The 26,571-nt window shown below is 43.2% G+C and overlaps 1 protein-coding gene across 1 annotated transcript; it reads right to left on the reverse strand.

Annotated features, from left to right (window-relative positions):
• Positions 1–9,538: 9,538 nt before the first annotated feature.
• On the reverse strand, positions 9,539–11,112 carry LOC120974745 (probable nucleolar protein 5-2). Its single transcript, XM_040401149.2, has 4 exons — positions 10,620–11,112; positions 10,370–10,543; positions 10,063–10,263; positions 9,539–9,966 (listed from the first exon to the last, which is right to left on the reverse strand). Exons 1-4 carry the CDS (start codon positions 10,770–10,772, stop codon positions 9,796–9,798), a joined length of 699 nt encoding a protein of 232 aa, XP_040257083.1. The 5' UTR covers positions 10,773–11,112; the 3' UTR covers positions 9,539–9,795.
• Positions 11,113–26,571: the final 15,459 nt, after the last annotated feature.

Consider the following 26,571-nt stretch of genomic DNA (forward strand, 5'->3'; position numbering starts at 1 on the left):
GATCCATAATTGTAGGCACTCCCAACAGAAACTTGTTTATCAACACTTAGCAGTAAACTATAGATCCCCATTTGACAATAAGGCGTCCTCTATGTTTGCCGGCTCATCCCTATGATTGTGGCCCGCCATGCTTTATAAATTGCTCTGTGGTTAAGCCGGCTTACCTGTTAGGCGACTCACCCATTATAATCAATAATGCCGACTTATCTTTAATCATAGCTGTCCGTGCATTGCCTTTTATCACATAATTTCACCAGGCGAGTTTATCGTTTCATAAATAACCCGCCATTCATACTTCTGCAGTTCTTAACCTTACTTAGGCGGCTCATCATGGAGAAAACCACAATTTGCAATTGGGTAGCTTCCCATGTTTCCCAACTCGTGCTCAATGATTACAGAGAGCAGGGTTTTCTGCCGCCTCAAGAGGTGAATGGCTGGCGAGCTCTGATACGTCTCCATCGTATCTATAATTTTTTATTGTTCCATGCCAATATTCTACAACTTTTACATACTTTTGGTAATTTTTTATACTATTTTTGGGACCAACATATTGATCCAGTGCCCAGCCCCAGTTCCTGTTTGTTGCATGTTTTTTGTTTCACAGAAAATCCATATCAAACGGAGTCCAAACGGGATAAAAACTTACGGAGGTTTTTTTTTGGAATTTATTGAATTTTGGGAAGCGGAATCAACGCGAGACGATGCTCGCGCCCTGGGCCCTCATGGCCACTCCGTAAGGCAGTTGGTGCCCTTCTTTTGCCGCAAGAAAGCCAATATCCGGATAAAAATCGTGTAAACATTTCAGCCCAATCGGAGTTACGGATCTCCAGGAATTTAAGAAACGGTGAAAGGGGAGAATCAGGGAGCGCAAAAACAGAAGGAAACAGAGAGAGAGATCCAATCTCGGAGGGGCTCCCGCCCCTCCGCCGCCATGGAAGCCAAGGACCAGAGGGGAAACCCTTCTACCATCTAGGGGGAAGGTCAATGAAGAAGAAGAAGAAGGGGGCATCTCTCCCCCTCTCTCCCGGTGGCACCGGAACGTCGCCGGGGCCATCATCGCGACAATGATCTACACCAACAACTTCACCCCCGTCATCACCAACTCTTCCCCCATCTATGCAGCGGTGTAACCCCTCTTTTACCCGCTGTAATCTCTACTTAAACAAGGTGTTCAACGCTATATATCATTTCCCAATGATATATGGCTATCCTATGATGTTTGAGTAGATCTATTTTGTCCTATGGGTTAATTGATGATCGTGATTGGTTTGAGTTACATGTTTTATTATTGGTGTTGTCCTATGGTGCTCCCAGTGTCGCGCAAGCGTGAGGGATCCCCGTTGATGGGTTTGCAATATATTCATGATTTGCTTATGGTGGGTGGCGTGAGTGACATAAGCACAGACCCGAGTAAGTAGGTTGTTTGTGTATGGGAGTAAAGAGGACTTGATGCCTTATAATGCTATGGTTGGGTTTTACCTTAATGATCTTTAGTAGTTGGGGATGCTTGCTAGAGTTACAATCATAAGTGCATATGATCCAAGAAGAGAAAGTATGTTAGCTTATGCCTCTCCGTCAAATAAAATTGCAATAATGATTACCGGTCTAGTTATCGATTGCCTAGGGTCAAATAACTTTCTCGTGACAAAAAGCTCTCTACTAGAACTAACTTAGTTGTGTCTTTATCTAAACAGCCCCTAGTTTTTACTTACGTGCTCTTTATATTCTTGCGAACTTATCCCACAACACCTGCAAAGTACTTCTAGTTTCATACTTGTTCTAGGTAAAGCGAACGTTAAGCGTGCTTAGAGTTGTATCGGTGGTCGATAGAACTTGAGGGAATATTTGTTCTACCTTTAGCTCCTCGTTGGGTTCGACACTCTTACTTATCGAAAGAGGCTACAATTGATCCCCTATACTTGTGGGTTATCAAGCTCCTCCTCAAGGGGAAGATGTTCCCCAACCTGGTGAAGGGGAAGTCATGGTATTCACAGACCATCTCCTTAGAGGCTTCTCTCCACCCGGGTCAAAATTCTTCCGGGACGTCTTAAATTTCTTCAATCTTCATCCTCAAGATCTTGCCCCAAATTCTGTATCCAACCTGTGCCAATTTCCAGAACTCTGTGAAGTGTATCTGCAAATCGAGCGTACCGTTCCTATCTTCCAATTTTCTACATCAACCGTCAAACTGAGTGCGCTGATGGCCCCAACCTAGAACTTACTTGGCGGGGTCTCAATACAAAGGCGTAGAGATGTTCCATTCCCTCTAGTTACTCTGCGGAGTCACCCTAAAGGATGGATCAAGACCTGGTTCTACTGTAAGAACACATCTCCTGCTAATGAGAACCCTTTGCCGGGTTATAGACCACACCATCTTGTCACCAACTTTGAACTTCCTGGTTGGGCTCCTCCATAAGGGCGTGCCCAAGTCGCCCACGTATATCCAAAACTAAGGGCCCTGGAGATAAATGGGTTAACCGGGGTTGATTTGACCTGGTGCTGGATTACCTGGAGGATGCTGCCATTAAGCCGTCGGGCTGGTTTAATATGCAATTATTCAGGCAACTCAAATTACGCACAACGGTACAGTCCCATTGACTTGGAGGATGATGAAATAAACAATATCGTGAAGAAGCTGCTTGGGGAGTCTCAAGAAAACTGCAACAAGACGGGGCTGAAACCGTTTTATGCTCTTAACCCGGCTCTTCCAGTTAGTATTCTTGCAACCACTTGTCCAGCTTATCAATTTTAAACTTAAAATCACTTGTTGAACTTGTTTAAACCCATGCAGGCCAATTCTCCATTCCGGAACAGGAAAACGAAAACACAAGCGACCAAGTTAAAGTTGCGCCGACTCAAAAAAGGAATAAACCTGCATTGTGAATGAGCCGGTAGCTAGGGGCGAGTCACCAATAGCTGATGCTCAGTCGGAGGTAGAACTTGACTCCCTTGGCCATCCTTTTATTGAACTCGTTGACGCTTCTTATTCTCCGGGTGATGCTGCAACAAGTCGGGCTGATGATGTTGAGGTAATTTTCATCTCTTCCGTCTCAGAATCCTTGCCTCCAAAGAAAACAAAGCGGGCCATTTAGAAAGTAAAATTTTCTCATCCAGATGCTTATTTTGATCCAAACGTTCTTTTGAAGAAAACCCAGCATGAATCAAGACGCCACACTCGAAGCAGCTCCGAAGATCTTGCGATTGGCTTACCTGAAAATCAGCTGCCCACAAGCGACGTATTGAGGTGCCTCACGGTCCAACTTCTTCTCTTCCATGAGCTAGCCTTATTAGGCAACCTCTTAATCCCTCTAATTCCAATTATCAGGAGTTGCCACCATCTTCTGGAGACTCATATGCCACTCAGCCGACGCCCCTCATCATCAACCAAGGGCAAGCTTCTTTTAACTAAGTTATACCTTATCCTGGTCAATTTCACATATATTTTATCATGCTGTCTTATTTGTAGGGACAAGGCCAAAACAAAGAAAAGAAAATTTGGCGAGTCATCAACAACTCCTGAAATTCATGAGTCAGAGGACCCAACCTTGGTGACCCCCGAAGCTTATATTGAGGCACCAGAAGCCCGTCTTGATGAACAGACTGAGCCGCCCCCATAGAATGAGTCGGTGACTACTGAAGCAACAGATGCCCAAGCTATCCTTCACAACCTGGCGGATGATCTTAACCCGCCAAGTCTGGCTCGCGCTTCAAGCTTCGGTAAGGTGGCTGAAGATGTGTCTCCTCTTGAAAAGAACAGTGATGGAATTGCTATCACTTGGGAGGCATATAAATCTCCAGAAGTATCCAATGTGCTGAGACGAGACACCCTTGTCTGAGAAGGGAAAAGCAAAGCTTGAGCTGCCCAATTATGAGGAATTCAGCACAGAAGAGCTGCACGCAGGCTATCTAGCCCGCGTTTCTACCAGCCGCGACAAGGAAGCCGACATGGTGAATATGATGAAGAGGAAGTTATTCTTCACCCACCTCTATTTTAACATCTATGCACCGTAATTTTACGTTTCGTAAATTTTGTCTTATTTTAGAGATAAAAAGAGAACGTAAGAAAACCTATAATCGTCATAATTTTTTTTTATGTTACGTAAAAATACAAATGTCAAAACATAGTGTAAAATGTACATAAAATACATTTTTTGACCTATATTTTTTTTGTTAATGCCAAATTTTATACAGTAAATCAATATGAATGTAACTATTTGTATTTCAAATGTAATTTATTTATGAAATGGTCGTAAGATTACCTCGGGTGAAGAATAACTTATTCTGCACCCTGGGTGATATATATATATATATATATATATATATATATATATATATATACCCAAGTCTCACACATAGGAAGTCTTGAGTATGTATGAGACTTGTAAGTGAATATTGAAGCTTGAAGTGTAGCCCCCAAGGGCCGGGTTATCATGCCAATGATAAGCTGGTTCTTTAGATAGAAAAATTGTTAAGAGAAAACGCCTGGTAGCCCCCAATGGCCGGCTCATTTTCCTGAAATGAGTCGGGTCTTCCAAATACACTTTGAAAAGGTAGCCTGTAGCCCGCAAGGGCCGACTCGTTTCTATGAATTGAGTCGTGTCTTCTCGTGTTAACTCTTGAAGAAAAACTGATATGCATTAGCCTCCAAATGTCGAGTATGTTGCTTGCAAAATGCTTGGGACTTCAATAATAACATTAATTTGCCTGTCATAGCCCCCAAGTACTGTGTTGTACATTGTTGCCGGCTTGGGACTAGTAAAATTTCTTACAGATGAATTACCTCCTTGTCTTGCAGGAAGCTTTGAACATGGCCGAGTCAAATTTGTCCGGCTTAAAGAAAGATCTTGAATCAGAACAAGCTCTACGAGCCAAAGCTGAATCAAGCTTGCAATCCTTGTTGGGAGAGCTGGAGACAATCAAGGTGGCTTTCGAAACAACAAAGACTGCCTTTGAAACCGAAAAGGCTGCTCTAACCAAGCGTGCGAAAGCCGCCGAGAATCAACTGAAACCAGTTACTGAAGAACTGACTGGGTTAAAACGACATATCTCCCAAATGAGCCAGGCAATATTGGGTAAGCAATTCCTGTGAATTCATGCAAATAACTTGCCTACCAAGTCACGTATAGATAATAACTCGCCTGGCGACTCATACATGTAAACTATTTGCAGGTAATAGAACGTGCAACGTCCAGGATAACAACTTGATGAAGCTGAAGGTTGTATACTCTTTCATAGAGCAATTATATGCTGGAAGCATCTTTACCATCAAAGCTGTAATGGGTGAAAAAAATCCGGTGCAATTAATCAAAGATGTACCGAGGCGCCTCTCGACCATCCCAAAGCAGATTGAGGAACTGCAAAAATCAGCCGCCCGAGCAGGAGCAATGATCTCGCTGAGCGGGGCCATAGCTTATGCACCAGAGTTGGATATCTTGGAGACGGCTAGCGGGTTCCCCCAATACGAAGATGACGGAACTGAATTTTCAGCCACTGATTATGCCTGTTGTGTGAGGGAGACTCCTGTGTTGGCGAGTCAACTTGTTGCAGACATGGACTTGGAAAAATATCAGGCGACTTATGCTGGCAACAACACACGAATTCAACCGCCAACCTTTGAATCTGTTGAATTGACTCCACAACGGCGTAAGCATATTTTTGCCCCTGATGTTGACCCATCTCCTATCTTGCATGATGAAGCCATCTTCCAAGCCTTAACCGATGTCCACTGGAATCTGGACAACCTTCAGATCAAAGATGCAGAAGAGTCGGCGCAGGATAACCTGGAGGCGTCAATTGCTGGGGGCTATTAAGGAGCTAACCCGGAGGGAACCAACCCGGACGGAATAGAGGCCGACTTACAGGAGTAGCGTATACTCCACCAAAACTCTATTGAATATTTGGAACTCAACTGGAGCCTTGTAATAGTTTTAGCAAAACAGTTGGTTGCCTTTGTCGTTCCTTCGTGCATGTTATCTTTTGATCAAACACCAGTCTGATGATGAATGTAAGCCAACACATTATCTTTTTATGTACCCACCCCTACCCCCGCCGACAAAGTTACCAGGACTGGGTACATAATTTATCATGTCTATGATGTGTGAGTTATCATGTTATTTGCATAGAAATTACTGTGGTATGTTTCAACGACCCCCCCCCCCCCTACCCCCGCCGACAAAGTTACCAGAACTGGGTACATAATTCATCATGTCTACGGTGTATGAGTTATCATGTTATTTGCATAGAATTTACTAGGGCAGTGATGCGTAATCTATCATCATATTTACACAGAAGTTATCGAGGGTATATTTCATCAAAACCCCTCCCTCCGGCGAAGGGAAAAGTTATCATGTTTGCGGTGCGTAAATTATCATGATATTCACACAGAATTTACCGGGGTATATTTCATCAACTTTTTCTGGTTTGCATGTAAGTTATCAGGTCCGCGGTGCATAAATTACCAGGCTATTCACATAGAAAATTACCGGTTGGTATATTTCAACAACTTCTTTCACCTCGGGCTAAAATTATCACGGTGTGTGTACGTAAATTATCACGGTTGCGGCCCAAAAATTACCGTCTTTCAGAGACGACCTACCACCTTTCCTTCGTCAACATCTCCTACCTCTCGGACTGAATATTCTTTAGAAGAATCGTTAATCACATCACCAAAATCATCCGCGCCGTCATCCGAGTGTTGGCGGAGATACCTACTTCCATCATAAAGTGGAACAACAACGATAAACTAGAGAAAACTCATGGAATTAAAAAGAGAAAAATGTATATTTTGTAAGAGATACAGTACTAAATATCGTGATCAAATAGTTTAGCTTTATCCAACTTAACATGTACCTAGATAGTGTGGAGTGGTTAGTGTATCAAGGTCTTCCTTGACTACATGTCACAGGTGCTGAGTTCGAGTCCCCCGCATGAAATTTTTCGAATAACTAGGCTTAACGTACTAGAAGACAAAATCACTAATTGAGTACTTGTTGCAAAGATCACTTCCATCTCCCGAGGTTGCAACAAGTGTCGCGCTGCGTCACTTGTCCCAACTTGGGAGTTTTTCCTTTTTTCATAGATTCGTTTATTCAAAACGTTTTATCCCTTAAACCGTGCATCCAAATCTCGAATCGTTTTCATCGTTGGATTCCTCGCGCCGAGATCTTCAAAACTAGATCCTTTGTTGATAGGTTTCGACGAACTTTTTTCATGAAAAAAACCGAACAAAAAAGTCGAACCGGGAGCACGGGTTTTTTCCCTTTTCGAAAGAGGCACACTCGTGCCTCTCGCGAAATCACAACTGTGCATCTTGTGGAAGGAAAAAAAACGCGTTTTTTTCGTTTTCGAGATGCCCGGCCGTGCCTCCTGCGGAAAAAAAAAAATAGAAAACGCATTTTTTCGCTTCCGAGAGGCACGGCGGTGACTCTTGCGAAAGCACAACCGTGCCTCTCGCGGAAGCAAAACCGTGCCTCTCGCGGAAGGAAAAGAAACAGAAAATGCGTTTTTTTCGTTTTCGAGGGGCACGGCCGTGACTCTCGCGAAAACACAACCGTGCCTCTCGCGAAAGCAAAACCATGCCTCTCGCGGAAGAAAAAAAACAGAAAATGCGTTTTTTTATTTCCGGGAGGCACGGCTGTGACTCTGACAAAAGCAAAACCGTGCCTCTCGCAGAAGCAAAACTGTGACTCGTGAAAGAAAAAAACGCGTTTTTTCACGCAATTTTTTCCTATTTTTTAATCAAAAAGCTAAGGAAGACCGGTGAAAAACCAAAACGTCGAAAAAAACCCGTTTAAAAAGCAGAAAACGTGTGCGGGGAAATAAAAACAAAAAAACAAAATCGAGAGGAAGCGCCCAGAGCGCGACACGTGGCGGGCGGCTGAGAGCGCCAAGTGGCGCTGATAGTTCTGAGGCTCCCGAAGGAGCGCTCGTCAACTAGTTGCTCCCACTAGAAGATAGGTGCTGATGAAGCTGAAATGGCTATGGCCAGTGCAGCCCATTTTGCACATGTTTATGTTTTTATTAAGAATTTGTAGATAGTATTTAAATTATAATTTCAGTAATAAACATAACATTTTGATATTCGTGTGTTATAAATATTGTACATGCAAACGAAATAACCTACTTTCAAAATTATTCATGTATTATTTAAAAATATATATAAAATAATATTTATGAAAAAATTCAATCATGTATAATTTTTAAATTTATATTTTTTTTGAAGTCATTAGTAAACAATAATACACAAGTGAATATTCATAAATATTTAGTAATATTTGTATTCATCATTTTGTATAATTTTTTATGGATTCACTAAACATATTTATGTAATAAAATAAATTCAATGTCCGCATAAACTAAATATTTTTAGTATAATACACAAGTTTATATTTAGATGTTTTATGTATAATGTTTTTAACACATAAATATTTTTACATAACTTTATTACATACTTTTTACAAATATCTTAAAAAGTATCCTTAATGTTTTTATTACTAAAATTTTACTAAATATTTTTTATAGAATACTCCCTCCGTTCCTAAATATTTGTCTTTTTAGAGGTTTCAAATGGACTACCACATACGGATGTATATAGAATATTTTAGAGTGTAGATTCACTCATTTTGCTCCGTATGTAGTCACTTGTTGAAATCTCTAGAAAGACAAATATTTAGGAACGGAGGGAGTACATGTTTATATTTAAGTTTCCAATTAACTAATCATTGTATGTATGTATAATGTTTTTAACACATAAATATTTCAAAAAGAAATTACTTACGTTTTACAAATATACATAAAAATAATGCGTGCAAAATGGGCTGCAGTATCTCCAGCCAATTTAAGCTCCCCATGCGTTTTCGCTCGGTACGTATGAATATTTGTTTTCTGAAACTCTTAGTACGTATGAATTTGTTACACATAGTAGACATGTGAAACTGTTTGGCTGAGTCACCTAAATTGGCTAGTGTTTTAAGCGTTGGTCGCGGGTTCAGCACCTGGGCGCACCTATTTTTCATGGTAATTTTCACATTGCTGGTTTGCTTTTCTGCAGATAAAAAATTGCAAGGTTTTTACTTTTTTTTGCAAAAATGCATCCCAGCTTTATTCATGAATAAAAATAATATAAAGGTGCTTTGTGCAAAAACAAATCCATGAATAAAAATATATAAAGGTGCTTTGTGCAAAAAGTGCATCATCCGAGCGCCTTCACTCACTGCCAGGTGGGGCCATACACATGGATACACACATGTACGCATTTGTGACCGCATGTGCACACTTTGAGTCAATTTAAATGGCTACGACTCCGTATTTTCAAAGTTTTAGCACCAAACCGAATATCAAGTGCAAGTTCTATGACTACTGGTGATATTACCTCTAATCTTTCCCATGACTGAAATCCAAGCACATTGTGCAATATTGCAGGTGAAATATTACACAACATGAGACAGGATATATTTGCATTTTACACTGGATACATACACATCACCTACGAGGTGTAACGCTGCGCATGCACCCGGCTACTCCTTCACAAAACACATACTTAGGCGTAACCGATCTGACATTCCATATGACCAGATAAAAACAATAAGTTCAAATTAAGATAGCAAAATACTTGGTAGACAATTAAGCAGGGTTGCTCAAATTTAATTAGCACTACACTTTTTCGTACGGACCATCTCAGACTGAGACTGCAATAAAGTCAACCAAGATCAGCTTATGTTCAATAATACCCGGTGAACCAACATGCCAAAAACTCCCTTCAGACCAAGGACCAGCAGTTTCAGCTAGCTGTGAGCCTTATGGTTTCTTCAGGCCCTCAACCAATGATTTCAGTAGTTCTTCTTTCGAGATCCTATCATCATGAGCTTTCAACATTTCTTTGTAGGCTCGAAAAAAAGGATACTTATTCACCAGAGCTTCATATTTAGATGCATCGTTCACCAATCTTAGTGCCTCATCTTTTGAAACCTGGAAGAAACATGATTTAGACCAAGTGACAAGTTTGCAAGAAATGGGATAGCATGCAGCTGATAAGACATTCACAAAATAGTATCTACAATTTACCAGAGAAGAATTGCCAACTTTTTTAGGCTTCCATATCATCTTCAGAGCTGTTGCAATGTCCAGTAAGCTCCAACCCTCACAGCTGATGCCAGACACATCCTTAATGACAGCACCTGCTTCGCGCAAGACTAGAGAATATTTCTTCTCAACATAATCACACGCAGACAATGCGGAAGCCGTCGCGACAATTTGTTCATTGACCTGGAGACAAAGAAGATTGCTTCATCACTAAAGAAGAGATGCTAAGCACAATTTTTCTACTGAAGTTGCGTCCAAAACTTTGGTCCATGGCAACTAATTAACTCACCATCTCTGGTTTGACATTGCAGCCATAACGCTTCAAGAATTCTTGCAATCCCTTACTCGGGAGGCGGTCCTCTTTAGCCAGCTGTGATTTTTCTATAGGTATCAAACCTGGCATGCAATTCTGTATGCCCCACATTACCTCCATCACCCGTTCATTATACAGGCATTCTATTTCCTGCAAGAAGTCGCAGCGAAAATCATGATCAAAGTTGCTCAAAGGTATAGGTAAAGCTGCAGGAACTTATACTCACCAATCTCTCTTCAATGATTTCCTTATATTCAGGATTTCCGACTGCCATTTTCTTCCCAGGGAGCCACACCCTGATCATCTCAGCAAGCCTTTCACTGACACCAGTGTTCTGATTAATGGCACTGGACTTGTCCTCAAAAGTTTGGAACTCCATCAGCAAAACAACCTGATGAAGAAATAAAACAAGGGTAGGGGGTAAAACAAAACAATTGATCAAGTATCATGTCATGTCTCTCGACAAGGAGAGGGGGCTGAATCAATAATTATATCTCAACCGTAACGATGTACCCATGTTCCAAGTCCTCATTCATCAAAATACCAGTGTAATTCAGATTACGTTCATAAACAAAGGTGCTGCTCTTCATAGAAGCACATCAAACGAATTCTTTAGAAATACTGTTACACCCATGGTGGACATTTAGCAGTAGTAGTTCTTGGGCATGCATGCATTCGCGTCCAGGCTACATGCTTTAGAACCAGATTTATGAGGGAAAGTTGTGTTAAATCTTAATTATTTAATCAAGAAGTAATGAAGAATATGTTTGTGTTGCTCTCCTTCAACACAAAACAAAATAAATTAACAGAAAATGATGATGCAATCAAGAATGGTGCAAGATAGCTAGTAGAAATTATTATTTGGCGGCAAGCAACATCAGGATATAAAGTCAGAAGCAGGAAACCGAAGGAAAGGAGGCACTAACCCATTTTGCCGTGTAACTGTCAGTGAAATTAAGCCATATGTCCTGCAGGAGACGAGGATAAAACAGAAAAGTAGGTAAATGACATGGACAACAAGAGAAAGCAAGCAAGCACATCAGTAACCAAGGAAGGAAGAACATATAGTACCTCCAGAGATTTAGGTGGGTTAATGAGTGACCCACAAAAACGGAAGACTGCAAGGCCAGAGGGTGTCTCGAACAGAGAAGCAGCATGTATTCACGCATCCGATATAGGTCAGCTGCAAACAAGTTAGCAGACTTAAGCAAGCATGATTACCAAGAAAAGAAAACACAGATTTCAGATATCAAGCGTGATGCCAGCGGCCCTTGCGACAGCCCCTGGCACGGCCCACTGGATTGGCTGCCCATCATAGATCACACCCACAATATGGCCTGTTTAATGGGTCATCTTTCACCCTGTGCTTCTGTGGGAGCGGGGCGACCCCGTCAAGGTCGCTCCTCTCCTCTCGTCCAATGCTTCTGCACGTCTGCTGGGTGTGCTGACCTCCAGTCAGATGCCTGCCACCGCCTGGGCTTCCCACCACTTGATCCTCCACAGATTTCGCCGCTACCCATGGCGAGCCCTCGGAAGCCTATATATTGTCTTCTAGCCGGTGCACTCAACTGTTCCATGCCATTCACTGGAACGTTCCAGCGATGGAAGGCAATTGTTCCCACCAGTTGGAAATAAATTTCCCAAGGGCGCAGCGGGAGCAAGAGTTCTAGCGGTAGCCCGGAGGTGTTTGCGGTGGCAACTGGCAAGCAGTTGATGGCTTGATGCTGCCTGGAAGTACCAGCTGTGCAAGCAAAGCAGAGGCGGGAGTGTGAGAAACCAATAATGCTAGATCTACAGGCTGAATCCCAACCTTACGGGATGATGTTGTGTGCAACCACGCAACTGCTCGAGAAAATTCCAGAGCAAACCTAGAAACCCACGAACTGCGTGGATCCACGTCGTGTGCCTAAGGTAAGTGTAGTATTATTGGTGAGAGGCGGTGGGCGGAAGGAACCACGAATCACATCCGCGTGGGCGATGTGCCGCCTGTTCCGTGCCTCAGCCAAAACACTGCCAACGCACCCACAAACCGCGGATCGATCTAGGCCTCCCCCTTTACGACCAAGCTCACGAAACCTAACCTAGGGTGTCCGGATCTGTGGGTTCGAACCAAAACTGGTCTCGTGATCGAACGCCCCCACGGCAGGTATGTGCTCCTACAAATCTAGGGTTTCCTTTCGCATTCCTACTAAAAGTTTCCCTGTCAAATAGATGAGATTGGGAGACGAGGATGACAGCGGGCGAGTGGCTCACAAGGGCGTGGGGGTCGCGACGGAGCACGAGCGCCCCGGCGTCGCCTCTTCGTCGCCAGATGAGAAGATGCTGAGGAGAATCGCCTCTTCATCGCCGGAGAAGAGGAAGTGTCTTTTTTTTTAACTGGAGAAGAGGAAGTGTGAGGATCTGAATGCTTTGATGGAAAACTCGTGGAATCCCTAGCTGAGTTTATCTGCTATCCTTCTTCTTTCCTTCGATATTTGGCAGGCCTTCAAAATGAGGAGGACAGAAGGATGGTGGAGCAAGGAGTTGATTGCTTGCAAGGTGAGGCGATAGGAGTGCTCGCCGGTCGCACACGACCTCATTTTGCCGAACGTATGTGTCAGGAGGGCATATCCCCGACGGTTTCTGGGTCATGTGGAAAGAACCCCCATCGCCCACACTCACTTGGCGACGGTTCCAAAGGCGTCGCGGAAAGGGGTTAAAAACCGTTTGTTTAGGAGCTCGCTGTACTAGTGTTAATTCGGCGGTATTGTGGGATGAAGCGGCCCAGACCAGCCTTACATGTCCACGCACATGAGACCAGTTCCACCGACATACATGCAACTAGTTATCGGCAAGCGGCAGGAGCCTTATGGTTGTCTGTTTATTGTATGAAATGCATACGCCATGTAATTGCTTTACTTTATCACTATGCGTTAGTGATAGTTGTAGAAGCAATAGTTGGCGAGACGACCACGACGCGACGATGGAGATCAAGGTGTAAAGCCGGTGACAATGGAGATCATGACGATGCTTTGGAGATGGAGATCAAAAGCACAAGATGATGATGGCCATATCATGTCACATATTTTGATTGCATGTGATGTTTATCTTTTATGCATCTTTGCTTAGTACAGCGGTAGTATTATAAGATGATCCCTTCACTAAATTTCAAGGTAAAAGTGTTCTCCCTGAGTATGCACTGTTGCTACAGTTCGTCGTGTTGAGACACATGTGATGATCGGGTGTGATAGACTCTACGTTCACATATAACGGGTGCAAGACAGTTTTGCACATGCGGAATACTTGGGTTAAAATTGACGAGCCTAGCATGTACAGACATGGCCTCGGAACACTGGAGACCGAAAGGTCGAACGTGAATCATATAGTAGATTTGATCAACATAGAGATGTTCACCATTGATGACTACTCCATCTCATGTGATGATCGGACATGGTTTAGTTGATTTGGATCACGTATCACTTAGATGACTTGAGGGATGTCTATTTAAGTGGGAATTCTTAAGTAATTTGATTATTTGAACTTAATTTATCATGAACTTAGTCCTGTTAGTATTTGCATATCTATGTTGTAGATTAATGGCCCGTGCTACCGTTTCCTTGAATTTAAATGCGTACCTAGAGAAAGCTAAGTTGAAAGATGATGGTAGCAACTACACTGAGTGGGTCCGTAACTTGAGCATTATCCTCTTTGCTGCATAGAAGAATTATGTCCTTGATGCACCGCTAAGTGAAAGGCCTGCTGCAGGAGCAGATGCTAATGTTTTGAACGCCTGGCAAGCTTGATCTGATGAATACTCGATAGTTTAGTGTGCCATGCTTTACGGCTTAGAATCAAGACTTTAAAGACGTTTTGAACGTCATGGAGCATATGAGATGTTCCAAGAGTTGAAGTTAATATTTCAAGAAAATGCATGAGTTGAGAGATATAAAGTCTCCAACAAGTTCTATAGTTGCAAGATGGAGGAAAACAGTTATGTCAGTGAACACATACTCAAAATGTCTGGATATCATAATCACTTGACTCAGCTGGGAGTTAACCTTCCAGATGATAGTGTTATTGACAGAGTTCTTCAATCACAGCCACCAAGCTACAAAGGCTTCGTGATGAACTATAATATGCAAGGGATGGAGAAGACAATTCCCGAGCTCTTCGCAATGCTCAAAGCTGCGGAGGTAGAAATCAAGAAGGAGCATCAAGTGTTGATGGTTAACAAGACCACTAGTTTCAAGAAGAAGGGCAAGGGAAAGAAGGGGAACTTCAAGAAGAATGGTAAGCAAGTTGCCACTCCCGGGAAGAAGCCCAAAGCTAAACCCAAGCCTGAAACTGAGTGCTTCTACTGCAAAGGGACTGGTCACTGGAAGCGGAACTGCCCCAAGTATTTGGCGGATAAAAAGGATGACAAAGTGAATAAAGGTATATTTGATATACATGTTATTGATGTGTACCTTACTAATGCTCGTAGTAGCGCCTGGGTATTTGATACTGGTTCGGTTGCTGATATTTGTAACTTGAAACAGAAGCTATGGATTAAACGAAGATTGGCTAAGGACAAGGTGACGATGCGCGTCGGGAATGGTTCCTAGGTCGATGTGATCACCGTCGGCATGCTACCTCTACATATACCTTCAGGATTAGTTTTAGACCTGAATAATTGTTATTTGGTGCCAGCGTTTAGCATGAACATTATATCTGGATCTTGTTTAGTGCGAGACGGTTATTCGTTTAAATTAGAGAATAATGGTTGTTCTATTTATATGAATAATATCTTTTATGGTCATGCATAGGGCTGGGCATTCGGTAGAAAGCGAAATTTCGATTTATACCATTCGGTTTATTTTCAAAATCGTTTTGTAAAACTAAAAACCGAAAATAGCAAGGCAAAATTGCTAACCGATAGTTCGGTTAACCGATTAATTCGGTTTAGTTTTCGGTTTTTACCGAACACTGTTTCCAAGTCAGAGCGGAGCAGCGAGCGCTTCTTCTCTAAGTAGTGAGCACCACCGTAGTATTATATATCATCCAATGCCTTGTCCTCTGAGCACAGCAAGCGATGTGGGATTAAACAAATATGCCGATGTTGCGCTACACACTCCACCAAGCCGATAGAAGTACTACTAGTTTTTGTGTTCGGCCTTGTAGCCAACAGAACTACTACTAGCTACGGGCTGCATTACATTGGGCCGTTCGCATGCGTGTGGTTGGACGCGCGTACGTGGCCGCTAGCCACTACTAGGAAAAAGCCTAGCAGTAGCGCGTGTTTTAGGCCTATCAGTAGCGCGGGCAGGGGCGCAACTGGTACGGCGCTACAGCTAAAGGTTAGCAGTAGCGTGGGTTAACTCACGCTACTGCTATATCGACTTAGTAGTAGCGCTTTCTCCAAAGAGCGCTACTGGTAATTACTAGTAGCGCTTCTCCCTGCCCGTGTTACTACTATTATTCCGTATTTTACTTCTTTTTTATTTCATGTTGTATTCATACACCTTTATACAAGTTTTCATACAACAGCAATTTAGAGATTGTTTTTACATCATAATGAGTTATTACATAACTGGGTGAAAGAACCGTGGACTAGTTTCAAGTGGATGGACATCCACTTGAAACTAATCCGCGGTTCTTTCACCCAATGATATAATAAATATCATCATCATCATCATATCATTAACAACTTATCATCATAATACATCATTGTCATATAACACCTCCTCATGATCATCGTTTTCATCAATGAGACATCACATAGCAAGTTGGTCACTAGTCATGATCACAACTACTCCTCATCATCAACTCTAACATATTGTACCACATAATAAACATATTGTACCTCATAGGACCTACTACATTCTCTTAGGACCTACTATATTCTCTTAGGTAAAATAGCATAAAACAAGATAGCCCCTGACTCTCCATTATGGAGAATGGAGATTATCCTGTCTCCAATTCTTGCCTTTTGCACAATGTTGCTTCCAAGAACCTCCTTACGACTGTCCATACATTTTTTCCATTCTTTGATTACCATGTGTTCACTAGTTTTAGAAATCCGATATGGACATGTGAGATTCGTAGGATGACCTGGCTGTATGTTCAAAACATCAAGGCGACCATTTTGATACATCAGATGAGGCACACAATCCTTCGGGATTTTCTGTTGAAAAACATAGTAATAACTTCGTAGTTAGCAATGTAGTTCAGTTTTAGAAGTATGCAAAAGATGCACGGATGTCGTAATAGTAAAAAATCTTACCATGGCATCTCTATGGATGTTACGTGGTTCAACACATGCACTAGTGGCACGTATTGACCATAATGTGGAGGAGTTTGATAATAGGTATTGTAATTCTCAAGTTCAGTACAAAATGCGATCAGATGATTTTTCTCTTGATAAGTTAATTCAGAGCAATCAGTGTAGTAGGTTCTGTCTACCATCTTCCGCACATTTTTTGAAGAATGAAAATAAGCTGTCAACTATTTTGAAATAAACAATATAAATTAGTTAATAACTATGTTTGAGAAACTCACATAGCGGTAGAATTGGAAGCATATCAACAAGGACCCAAATGTCCATATTGTCTTGCTCGATGTCAGGATCACCAAGATCCATGGTGACAAGCATATCCTCATAAAAACCATACATCTTGCAAAGTGCTTCCCAATTTGGGCAACCAAAATGGGTCACTGATAACCCACAAGTATAGGGGATCGCAACAGTTTTCGAGGGTAGAGTATTCAACCCAAATTTATTGATCCGACACAAGGGGAGCCAAAGAATACTCTCAAGTATTAGCAGTTGAGTTGTCAATTCAACCACACCTGGATAACTTAATGTCTGCAGCAAAGTATTTAGTAGCAAAGTAGTATGATAGTAACGGTAACAATGGCAAAGGTAACAGTAGCAGTTTTGTAGTGATTGTAACAGTAGCGACAGAAAAGTAAATAAGCAAAGAACAATATGTGAAAAGCTCGTAGGCATTGGATCGGTGATGGAGAATTATGCTGGATGCGATTATTCATGTAACAGTTATAACATAGGGTGACACAGAACTAGCTCCAATTCATTAATGTAATGTAGGCATGTATTCCGAATATAGTCATACGTGCTTATGGAAAAGAACTTGCATGACATCTTTTGTCCTACCCTCCCGTGGCAGCGGGGTCCTAGCAGAAACTAAGGGATATTAAGGCCTCCTTTTAATAGAGTACCGGACCAAAGCATTAACACATAGTGAATACATGAACTCCTCAAACTATGGTCATCACCGGGAGTGGTCCCAATTATTGTCACTTCGGGGTTGCCGGATCATAACACATAGTAGGTGACTATAGACTTGCTAGATAGGATCAATAACTCACATATATTCATGAAAACAAAATAGGTTCAGATCTGAAATCATGGCACTCGGGCCCTAGTGACAAGCATTAAGCATAGCAAAGTCATTGCAACATCAATCTCAGAACATAGTGGATACTAGGGATCAAACCCTAACAAATCTAACTCGATTACATGATAAATCTCATCCAACGCATCACCGTCCAGCGAGCCTATGATGGAATTACTCACGCACGGCGGTGAGCATCATGAAATTGGTGATGGAGGATGGTTGATGATGATGATGGCGACGGATTCCCCTCTCCGGAGCCCCGAATGGACTCCACCTCAGCCCTCCCGAGAGAGATTAGGGCTTGGCGACGGCTCCGTGTCGTAAAACGTGATGAATCCTTCTCCCTGATTTTTTCTCCCCGAACGTGAATATATAGAGTTGGAGTTGAGGTCGGTGGAGCACCAGGGGGCCCACGAAGCAGGGGGCGCGCCCAGGGGGCAGGCGCGCCTCCCACCCTCGTGGACAGGGTGTGGGCCCCCTGGCCTTGATTCTTTCGCCAGTATTTTTTATTATTTCCAAAAATAATCTCCGTGAAGTTTCAGGTCATTCTGAGAAATTTTGTTTCTACACATAAATAACACCATGGCAATTCTGCTGAAAACATAGTCATTCCGGGTTAGTTCCATTCAAATCATGCAAGTTAGAGTCCAAAACAAGGGCAAAAGTGTTTGGAAAAGTAGATACGTTGGAGACGTATCAACTCCCCCAAGCTTAAACCTTTGCTTGTCCTCAAGCAATTCAGTTGACAAACTGAAAGTGATAAAGAAAAACTTTTACAAACTCTGTTTGCTCTTGTTGTTGTAAATATGTAAAGCCAGCATTCAAGTTTTTAGCAAAGATTATGACTAACCATATTCACAATAACATTTAGGTCGTATGTTTACTCATATCAATGGCATAATCAACTAGCGAGCAATAATAATAAATCTCGGATGACAACACTTGCTCAAAATAATCATAATATGATATAACAAGATGGTATCTCGCTAGCCCTTTCTGAGACCGCAAAACATAAATGCAGAGCACCTTTAAAGATCAAGGACTGACTAGACATTGTAATTCATGGTAAAAGAGATCCAATCATAGTCATACCCAATATAAATTAATAGTAATGGATGCAAATGACATCGGTGCTCTCCAGCTAGTGCTTTTTTATAAGAGGGTGATGACTCAACATAAAAGTAAATGGATAGGCCCTTCGCAGAGGGGAGCAGGGATTTGTAGAGGTGCCAGAGCTCGGTTTTAAAATAGAGATAAATAATATTTTGAGCGGTATACTTTCATTGTCAACATAACAACCAAGAGATGGCGATATCTTCCATGCTACACCCATTATAGGCGGTTCCCAAACAGAATGGTAAAGTTTATACTCCCCCTCCACCAACAAGCATCAATCCATGGCTTGCCTGAAACAACGAGTGCCTCCAACTAACAACAGTCCCGGGGGAGTTTTGTTTGCAATTATTTCGATTTGGTTTGCTTAAAGCATGGGGCTGGGCATCCCGGTGACCAGCCATTTTCTCGTGAGTGAGGAGCGGAGTCCACTCCTCTTGAGAATAACCCGCCTAACATGGAAGATACAGACAACCCTAGTTGATACATGAGCTATTCGAGCATACAAAACAGAATTTCATTTGAAGGTTTTGAGTTTGGCACATACAGATTTACTTGGAATGGCAAGTAAATACCGCATATATAGGAAGGTATGGTGGACTCATATGGAATAACTTTGGGGTTTAAGGGATTGGATGCACAAGCAGTATTCCCGCTTAGTACAAGTGAAGCCTAGCAAAAGACTGGGAAGCGACCAACTACAGAGCGGCAACAGTCATGAACATGCATTAAAATTAATAAACATTGAGTGCAAGCATGAGTAGGATATAATCCACCATGAACATAAATATCGTGAAGGCTATGTTGAATTTGTTTCAACTACATGTGTGAACATGTGCCAAGTCAAGTCACTTAAATCATTCAAAGGAGGATACCACCCTATCATACCACATCACAACCATTATAATAGCATGTTGGCACGCAAGGTAAACCATTATAAACTCCTAGCCAATCAAGCATGGCACGAGCAACTATGATCTCTAATTGTCATTGCAAACATGTTTATTCATAATAGGCTGAATCACGAACGATGAACTGATCATATTTACAAAAACAAGAGAGGTCGAGTTCATACCAGCTTCTCTCATCTCAGTCAGTCCATCATATATCGTCATAATTGGCTTTCACTTGCACGACCGAACGGTGTGAATAATAATAATAGTGCTCGTGCATTGGACTAAGCTCGAATCTGCAAGCATTCAATAAACAGGAGAAGACAAGGCAATATGGGCTGTTGATTAAATCAACAACAATGCATATAAGAGCCACTTCAACAATTTCATCAAGGTCTTCTCCTATCGACCCCCAAAGAAAAGAAAAGAAATAAAACTATTTACACGGGAAAGCTCCCAACAAGCAAAAAGAAGGACATGAAATCTTTTTGGGTTTTCTTTTAATTACTACTACTACAGGCAAGAAAGTAAACTAGCTAAAATCTACAACTAATTTTTTTGGCTTTTCTTAAGGTTTTTCAAACACACAAGAAGAAAGCATAGAAAAATAAACTAGCATGGATATTACAGTGAAAAAGTATGAACACCGACAACTAGCATGAGTGTGTGAACATAAATGTAATGTCGGTGAGAAATACGTACTCCCACAAGCTTAGGCTTTTGGACTAAGTTGGTTTATGGCCACGGCTGGCCTGGCGGATATCCAAAGTTGTAACTGGGGTCGTACTGAGAAGAAGCCTCGGATTGCCACTGGTTGGCAATCACCTCCGGATCCCACTGGTAATCAGACTGTCATGGAGGATCAAATTGTGGTTCCGGCTCTGGCTCTGTAGCTGATGTAGGGTTCCGGTAGGCGTGGATGGCCGCCAGCGGAACGAGATACTTGCCTGCAGATAAGTCAAACAAGGAAGGAGCAGGCAAGGTAATAGTCTCAGGGTGATTTTTATCAAATAACAGTCCGTACTTAAGCGCCTTTTCCCTATTCTTAACAATAAAATCATGCACTACCATAATCTTATAGTCTAGAAAAACAGGAGGCAGCAATTTTTCTTCTTTCTCATAATGCCTAGTAGGTATGTTATAGTATGCAGCGAGGCGCGAGGCGAAGATGCCTCCAAAGATGGGGCCCTTAGTACGGTTAAGGTTTAACCGCTTTGCAACAATAACGCCCATAATAAATGTGTCATCAAGAAACAAGTCATGGCACAAAATAACAATACCAGGGGCACTCAGGTTTCCACAGTTTCCGCGACCAATTAAGCACCTACTAGCAAATACAGCAAAGTAATGTAGAACAGGAAAGTGTATGCTAGTGATTCGTGCGTCGGAAACCTTCCTCGTTTCCCCTACAGCAATTGTATCAATAAACCCCTCCACATCGTCACGATGTGGTTCCTCTATGATGCCCGAAAAGGGCAACTTGGAAACCTCACAAAATTCATGAAGGGTCATCTCCTTATACTTGTCATATAAATAAAAATCCACCGTAGGTGGTGACCTCCTAGAATGGAAATGAAAACTTTGCACAAAGATATTGGTAAGTAAGAGATACTGTTCGCGTTGGTTGCGGAGGAAGTCGGTGAGGCCTGCATTCTCAGCAAACTCATAAAAATCATCATAAATCCCAGCTGCTCTCAAGAAATCATCGCAAGGCCATTCACACGACCGAACCTCCGCGGTGCGAGGCAGATTATATTTGGGCCTCTCTTCTTCTTCGCTTTGCTTATCCTTCGAGCTTCAGCTCGAAGAGCCCCTCAAAAATCTCTTCATCATTTTCTGAAAATTTCTGAAATTTTTAGTAACTTCAAATAAAAGTGAACCAAACTCAATAAACTTGATAGCAACTACCCCCTCAAGTGCCTAGAGAATATATCATGCATTAGAACTACTTGGGACCATATAAATTTGACATGCAAGCTCAAGAACCTGGTCACCTAAGCAGCAAAAGTTGCAATAAATAAAGCACTAGAACAAAAACTAATTGGACCATTGGAGGAGTCACATACCGAAGAACAATCCCCCAAAGCAGTTTTGTGAGAGGTGCTTTGAGCTAGGAGATCGAGAATCGTAGAAAAATGAGCTAGAACTCGTGCTTGAGCTGGTTGGTGATTTTTTTGGGAGGAAGAAGTGTGTGGTGGCTGGAATAAGTGGAGGGGAACCACCATGGGCCCACGAGGCAGGGGGCGCGCCCAGGGGGTGGGTGCGCCCTGGATCCTCGTGGCCAGGTGCTTACTCCCCCTGCTGTGTTCTCACTGCCAAATATTCTCAAATATTCCAGAAAAAATCATATTTAAATTTCAGGGCATTTGGAGAACTTTTATTTTCGGGGTATTTTTATATTGTACGGATAATTCAGAAAACTGACAGAAAATACTATTTTTACTATATTTAATCTAAATAACAGCAAGTAAAAGGAGGGTACAGAAGGTTGTGCTTTCTAATTTCATCCATCTCATGCTCATCAAAAGGAATCCACTAACAAGGTTGATCAGGTCTTGTTAACAAACTCATTCCGAATTGCATGAAACCGGAGAATTTTCGAATAGCACTAAGTTACCTCAACGGGGATATGCATGTCCCCAATAATAAGAATATCATATCTCTTTCTGACAGTAGGAAGAGGAAATTCAAAACCTCCAAAAATAATCGATGGAATTTTTCCAATAGAGTTTATACTATGAATTTGAGGTTGTTTCCTCGGAAAGTGTACCGTATGCTCATTACCATTAACATGAAAAGTGACATTACCTTTGTTGCAATCAATAAGAGCCCCTGCAGTATTCAAAAAGGGTCTTCCAAGAATAATAGACATACTATCGTCCTCGGGAATATCAAGAATAACAAAGTCCGTTAAAATAGTAACATTTGCAACCACAACAGGCACATCCTCACAAATACCGACAGGTATAGCAGTTGATTTATCAGCCATTTGTAAAGATATTTCAGTAGGTGTCAACTTATTCAAATCAAGTTTACGATATAAAGAGAGAGACATAACACTAACACCGGCTCCAAGATCACATAAGGCAGTTTTAACATAGTTTATTTTAATGGAGCATGGTATAGTGGGTACTCCAGGATCTCCTAGTTTCTTAGGTATTCCACCCTTAAAAGTATAATTAGCAAGCATGGTGGAAATTTCAGCTTCCGGTATCTTTCTTTTATTAGTAACAATTTCTTTCATATACTTAGCATAAGGATTCATTTTGCGCATATCAGACAAACGCATATGCAAAAAGATAGGTCTAATCATTTCAGCAAAGCGCTCAAAATCCTCATCATCCTTTTTCTTGGATGGGTTAGGAGGAAAAGGCATGGGTTTCTGAACCCATGGTTCTTGATACGTCTCCGTCGTATCTACTTTTCCAGACACTTTTGCCCTTGTTTTGGACTCTAACTTGCATGATTTGAATGGAACTAACCTGGGCTGACGCTGTTTTCAGCAGAATTGCCATGGTGTTATTTATGTGTAGAAACAAAAGTTCTCGGAATGACCTGAAACTTCACGGAGATTATTTTTGGAAATAATAAAAAATACTGGCGAAAGAATCAAGGCCAGGGGGCCCACACCCTTTCCACGAGGGTGGGGGGCGCGCCTGCCCCCCCTAGGCGCGTCCCCTGCCTCGTGGGCCCCCTGGAGCTCCACCGACCTCAACTCCAACTCCATATATTCGTGTTCGGGGAGTAAAAATTCAGAGAGAAGGATTCATCATGTTTTACGATACAGAGCTGCCGCCAAGCCCTAATCTCTCTCGGGAGGGCTGATCTGGAGTCCGTTCGGGGCTCCGGAGAGGGGAATCCGTCGCCATCGTCATCATCAACCATCCTCCATCACCAATTTCATGATGCTCACTGCCGTGCGTGAGTAATTCCATCGTAGGCTTGCTGGACGGTGATGGGTTGGATGAGATTTATCATGTAATCGAGTTAGTTTTGTTAGGGTTTGATCCCTAGTATCCACTATGTTTTGAGATTGATGTTGCTATAACTTTGCTATGCTTAATGCTTGTCACTAGGTGTCTGTGTCAAAACCGGCGGATCTCGGGTAGGGGGTCCCGAACTGTGCGTCTAAGGCGGATGGTAACAGGAGGCGGGGGACACAATGTTTACCCAGGTTCGGGCCCTCTCGATGGAGGTAATACCCTACTTCCTGCTTGATTAATCTTGATGATATGAGTATTACAAGAGTTGATCTACCACGAGATCGTAGAGGCTAAACCCTAGAAGCTAGCCTATGATTATGATTGTTGTTGTCCTACGGACTAAACCCTCCGGTTTATATAGACACCGGAGGGGGCTGGGGTTACACAAAGTCGGTTACAAGGGAGGAGATCTACAGATCCGTATTGCCAATCTTGCCTTCCACGCCAAGGAGAGTCCTATCCGGACACGAGACGAAGTCTTCAATCTTGTATCTTCATAGTCCAACAGTCCGGCCAAAGGATATAGTCCGGCTGTCCGAGGACCCCCTAATCCAGGACTCCCTCAGTAGCCCCCGAACCAGGCTTCAATGACGATGAGTCCGGCGCGCAGATTGTCTTCGGCATTGCAAGGCGGGTTCTTCTCCGAATTCCGAGTACCTGTTAAGTAGTGCCCGGCTTCCCATGAATGTTGCACTCCTCGGCTTCTGCGCCTAATAATGGTTATCCTCCACGTGTCGAGCGAATGTGAGAAGTCGGGGCATTTTTACATTTGCCACCCTAACCATGTATGTAAATCTAAAGAGACGGGGATCCTCAGATCCAGATCACACAATCCTCCCACAACGAGTATCCATCGGAGCAAAAGTCCATCCCATCATGGCCGGCCATCGCAGCTCCTCCTCTCGCTCCCATAGCCCTAAGCCAGGCAATTGGAAGAAGTGTTCCGTCCCTCACAACCAATTAGTAGAGTTACAGACCCAGGGATTTCTCCCTCCAGCGTATATAGTCCCCGTTCGAGCCGGACTCACCACCTACAATGGCGGGGAGCAAGTGGAGAGCTTTCCCAACCCATCCATGGGGGAGCGGGTATGCCTTGTCCCTTACTTATTAAGGGGGCTCGGATTTCCAATCCATCCATTGCTCCGTGGGCTCCTGGAGTTCTACGGCCTCCAGCTGCATAACTTTACTCCCGCCTCCATATTACACATCGCTGGCTACGTCGCCCTTTGCAAGCTGTTTTTGGGCTGCGAAGCTCATTTCGAGCTATGGAAGAGGCTATTCTGCCTCGTACCCCGTACACAGGAGGGGTCATTATATCAAGTGGGCGGAGCCGAGATATGGCGCATCGCCGGGACCGGATACCTGTCCGGTACTCCGAAGAAAACCTCTGAAGACTGGCCTTCGGAGTGGTTTTATATGGATGACGTCCCCCTTTCGGAACCTATTCGGATGGGCCTTCCTGAGTTCGACAACGCTCCCTTGAAGAACGCCGTAGCTGGCGCCCTCGGAGCCCCTAGGAGGAAGATAACGGAGAAGTCCTTTACCTGATGGGCCAGATAAAGACGCTGGCCAAGTCAGGATTGACAATAATCGAGGTTATGTCAATATGTATAATGCGGGGGGTGCAGCCACTTCAATATCGGGGACAACCCATGTGGCACTTCAATGGAGAAGACGATGCCATCCGCTGCGGTCGTAAGGGACCAGACTCAGTCGCTGCTCTAGCGAAAATTCTGTCCGATTTATACAAAGGAGAGGAAGAGGAGTTCATCCGCATTAAGCCACGGGATGGATTCTCCATGTACAACCCCCCAAGCTGGGTGAGCTGCTACTTTTTATTCCAAACCTTCCCGCATTCTTCGTCATAAGTATTTACCTTGCCATTTCATAGCAGGAACCGCGAAAAGCTGTGAGGGAGGTCCACAGCCCGCCTCCACAACCAGAGGACCCTGACCGGGCCCTCGACCCCGGACTCGAAGAAGATCCGGACACATTTGTGGAGCTTATTGACAGGACGTTCTATCAATTAAGCTGCGATGGTGCCATGGTGGCCATCATAGCCGATTATCCTGGACTACTCCCTGCATCGCATGTAAGTAAAATCGGAGTCCCAACTTCCGAGAAGGATCCCTTTTTCTGCACTTCACCTACCGCACATGGTGTCTTACAGGGAAGGCCCTCGGGACGCCATGCCGAACCCGCAGTGACTCACCAACAAGGGGCACCGAAGCCGGGTTGGCTTAAAAGGAAGGCGGTCAGGACTGAGACGCCGTCGCAGAGGTATGAAAAAGAACCCCACTCCGTGGTTGTCGCCTTTTAAAATATAATAACGCCCATGTTTCCTAGTAGGAAAAACGCTCGCCGGACTATATCCGGAGAGCCTGCCGGCCACGCCTCCACCAGTCGGGCTCCAGAGCCGGACTTAGAGGCGGGCGCTAACATGGGGCCAACACCGGATGTTCCTCCTACAGAGGATGCGGATAGGCTGTCCGCTACGAATTCCGAAGTGGAGAGTGCCATGAATCACAGGCGTCGCCGGGCCGTACTCCGCAACGCTTGTTTCTCCCATGAGGCGTTCGATGCCTTCAACTCAGGAGACGCGTACATCCGAGCTGCTCAAAATGGTATTGCCAGAGCCACGGACCAGTATGTAAAGGATATACGGGTAAGAAAATCTAATAATTACGTATATCAATAGCCCCTGAGACTTGAAACAGTTGGCACAACTGATTTAAGGATCATTGTTTGCATAGGTTCTTACGGAGAAGAATACCCAGTTGTCTCAAGAGCTTGAGGAGTGCAAAGCCCAGCTT

Source organism: Aegilops tauschii, chromosome 2 (genome assembly GCF_002575655.3).
Source record: "Aegilops tauschii subsp. strangulata cultivar AL8/78 chromosome 2, Aet v6.0, whole genome shotgun sequence".
Classification (NCBI taxonomy): Eukaryota; Viridiplantae; Streptophyta; class Magnoliopsida; order Poales; family Poaceae; genus Aegilops; species Aegilops tauschii.

Coding starts and splice junctions, on each gene's coding strand:
- LOC120974745 (XM_040401149.2), bottom strand. CDS start 10,772: ATGGAGTTCCAAACTTTTGAGGACAAGTCCAGTGCCATTAATCAGAAC. Junction 10,544..10,619: donor AAATCATTGAAGAGAGATTG/GTGAGTATAAGT, acceptor GACTTCTTGCAG/GAAATAGAATGCCTGTATAA. Junction 10,264..10,369: donor GCAATGTCAAACCAGAGATG/GTGAGTTAATTA, acceptor CTTTGTCTCCAG/GTCAATGAACAAATTGTCGC.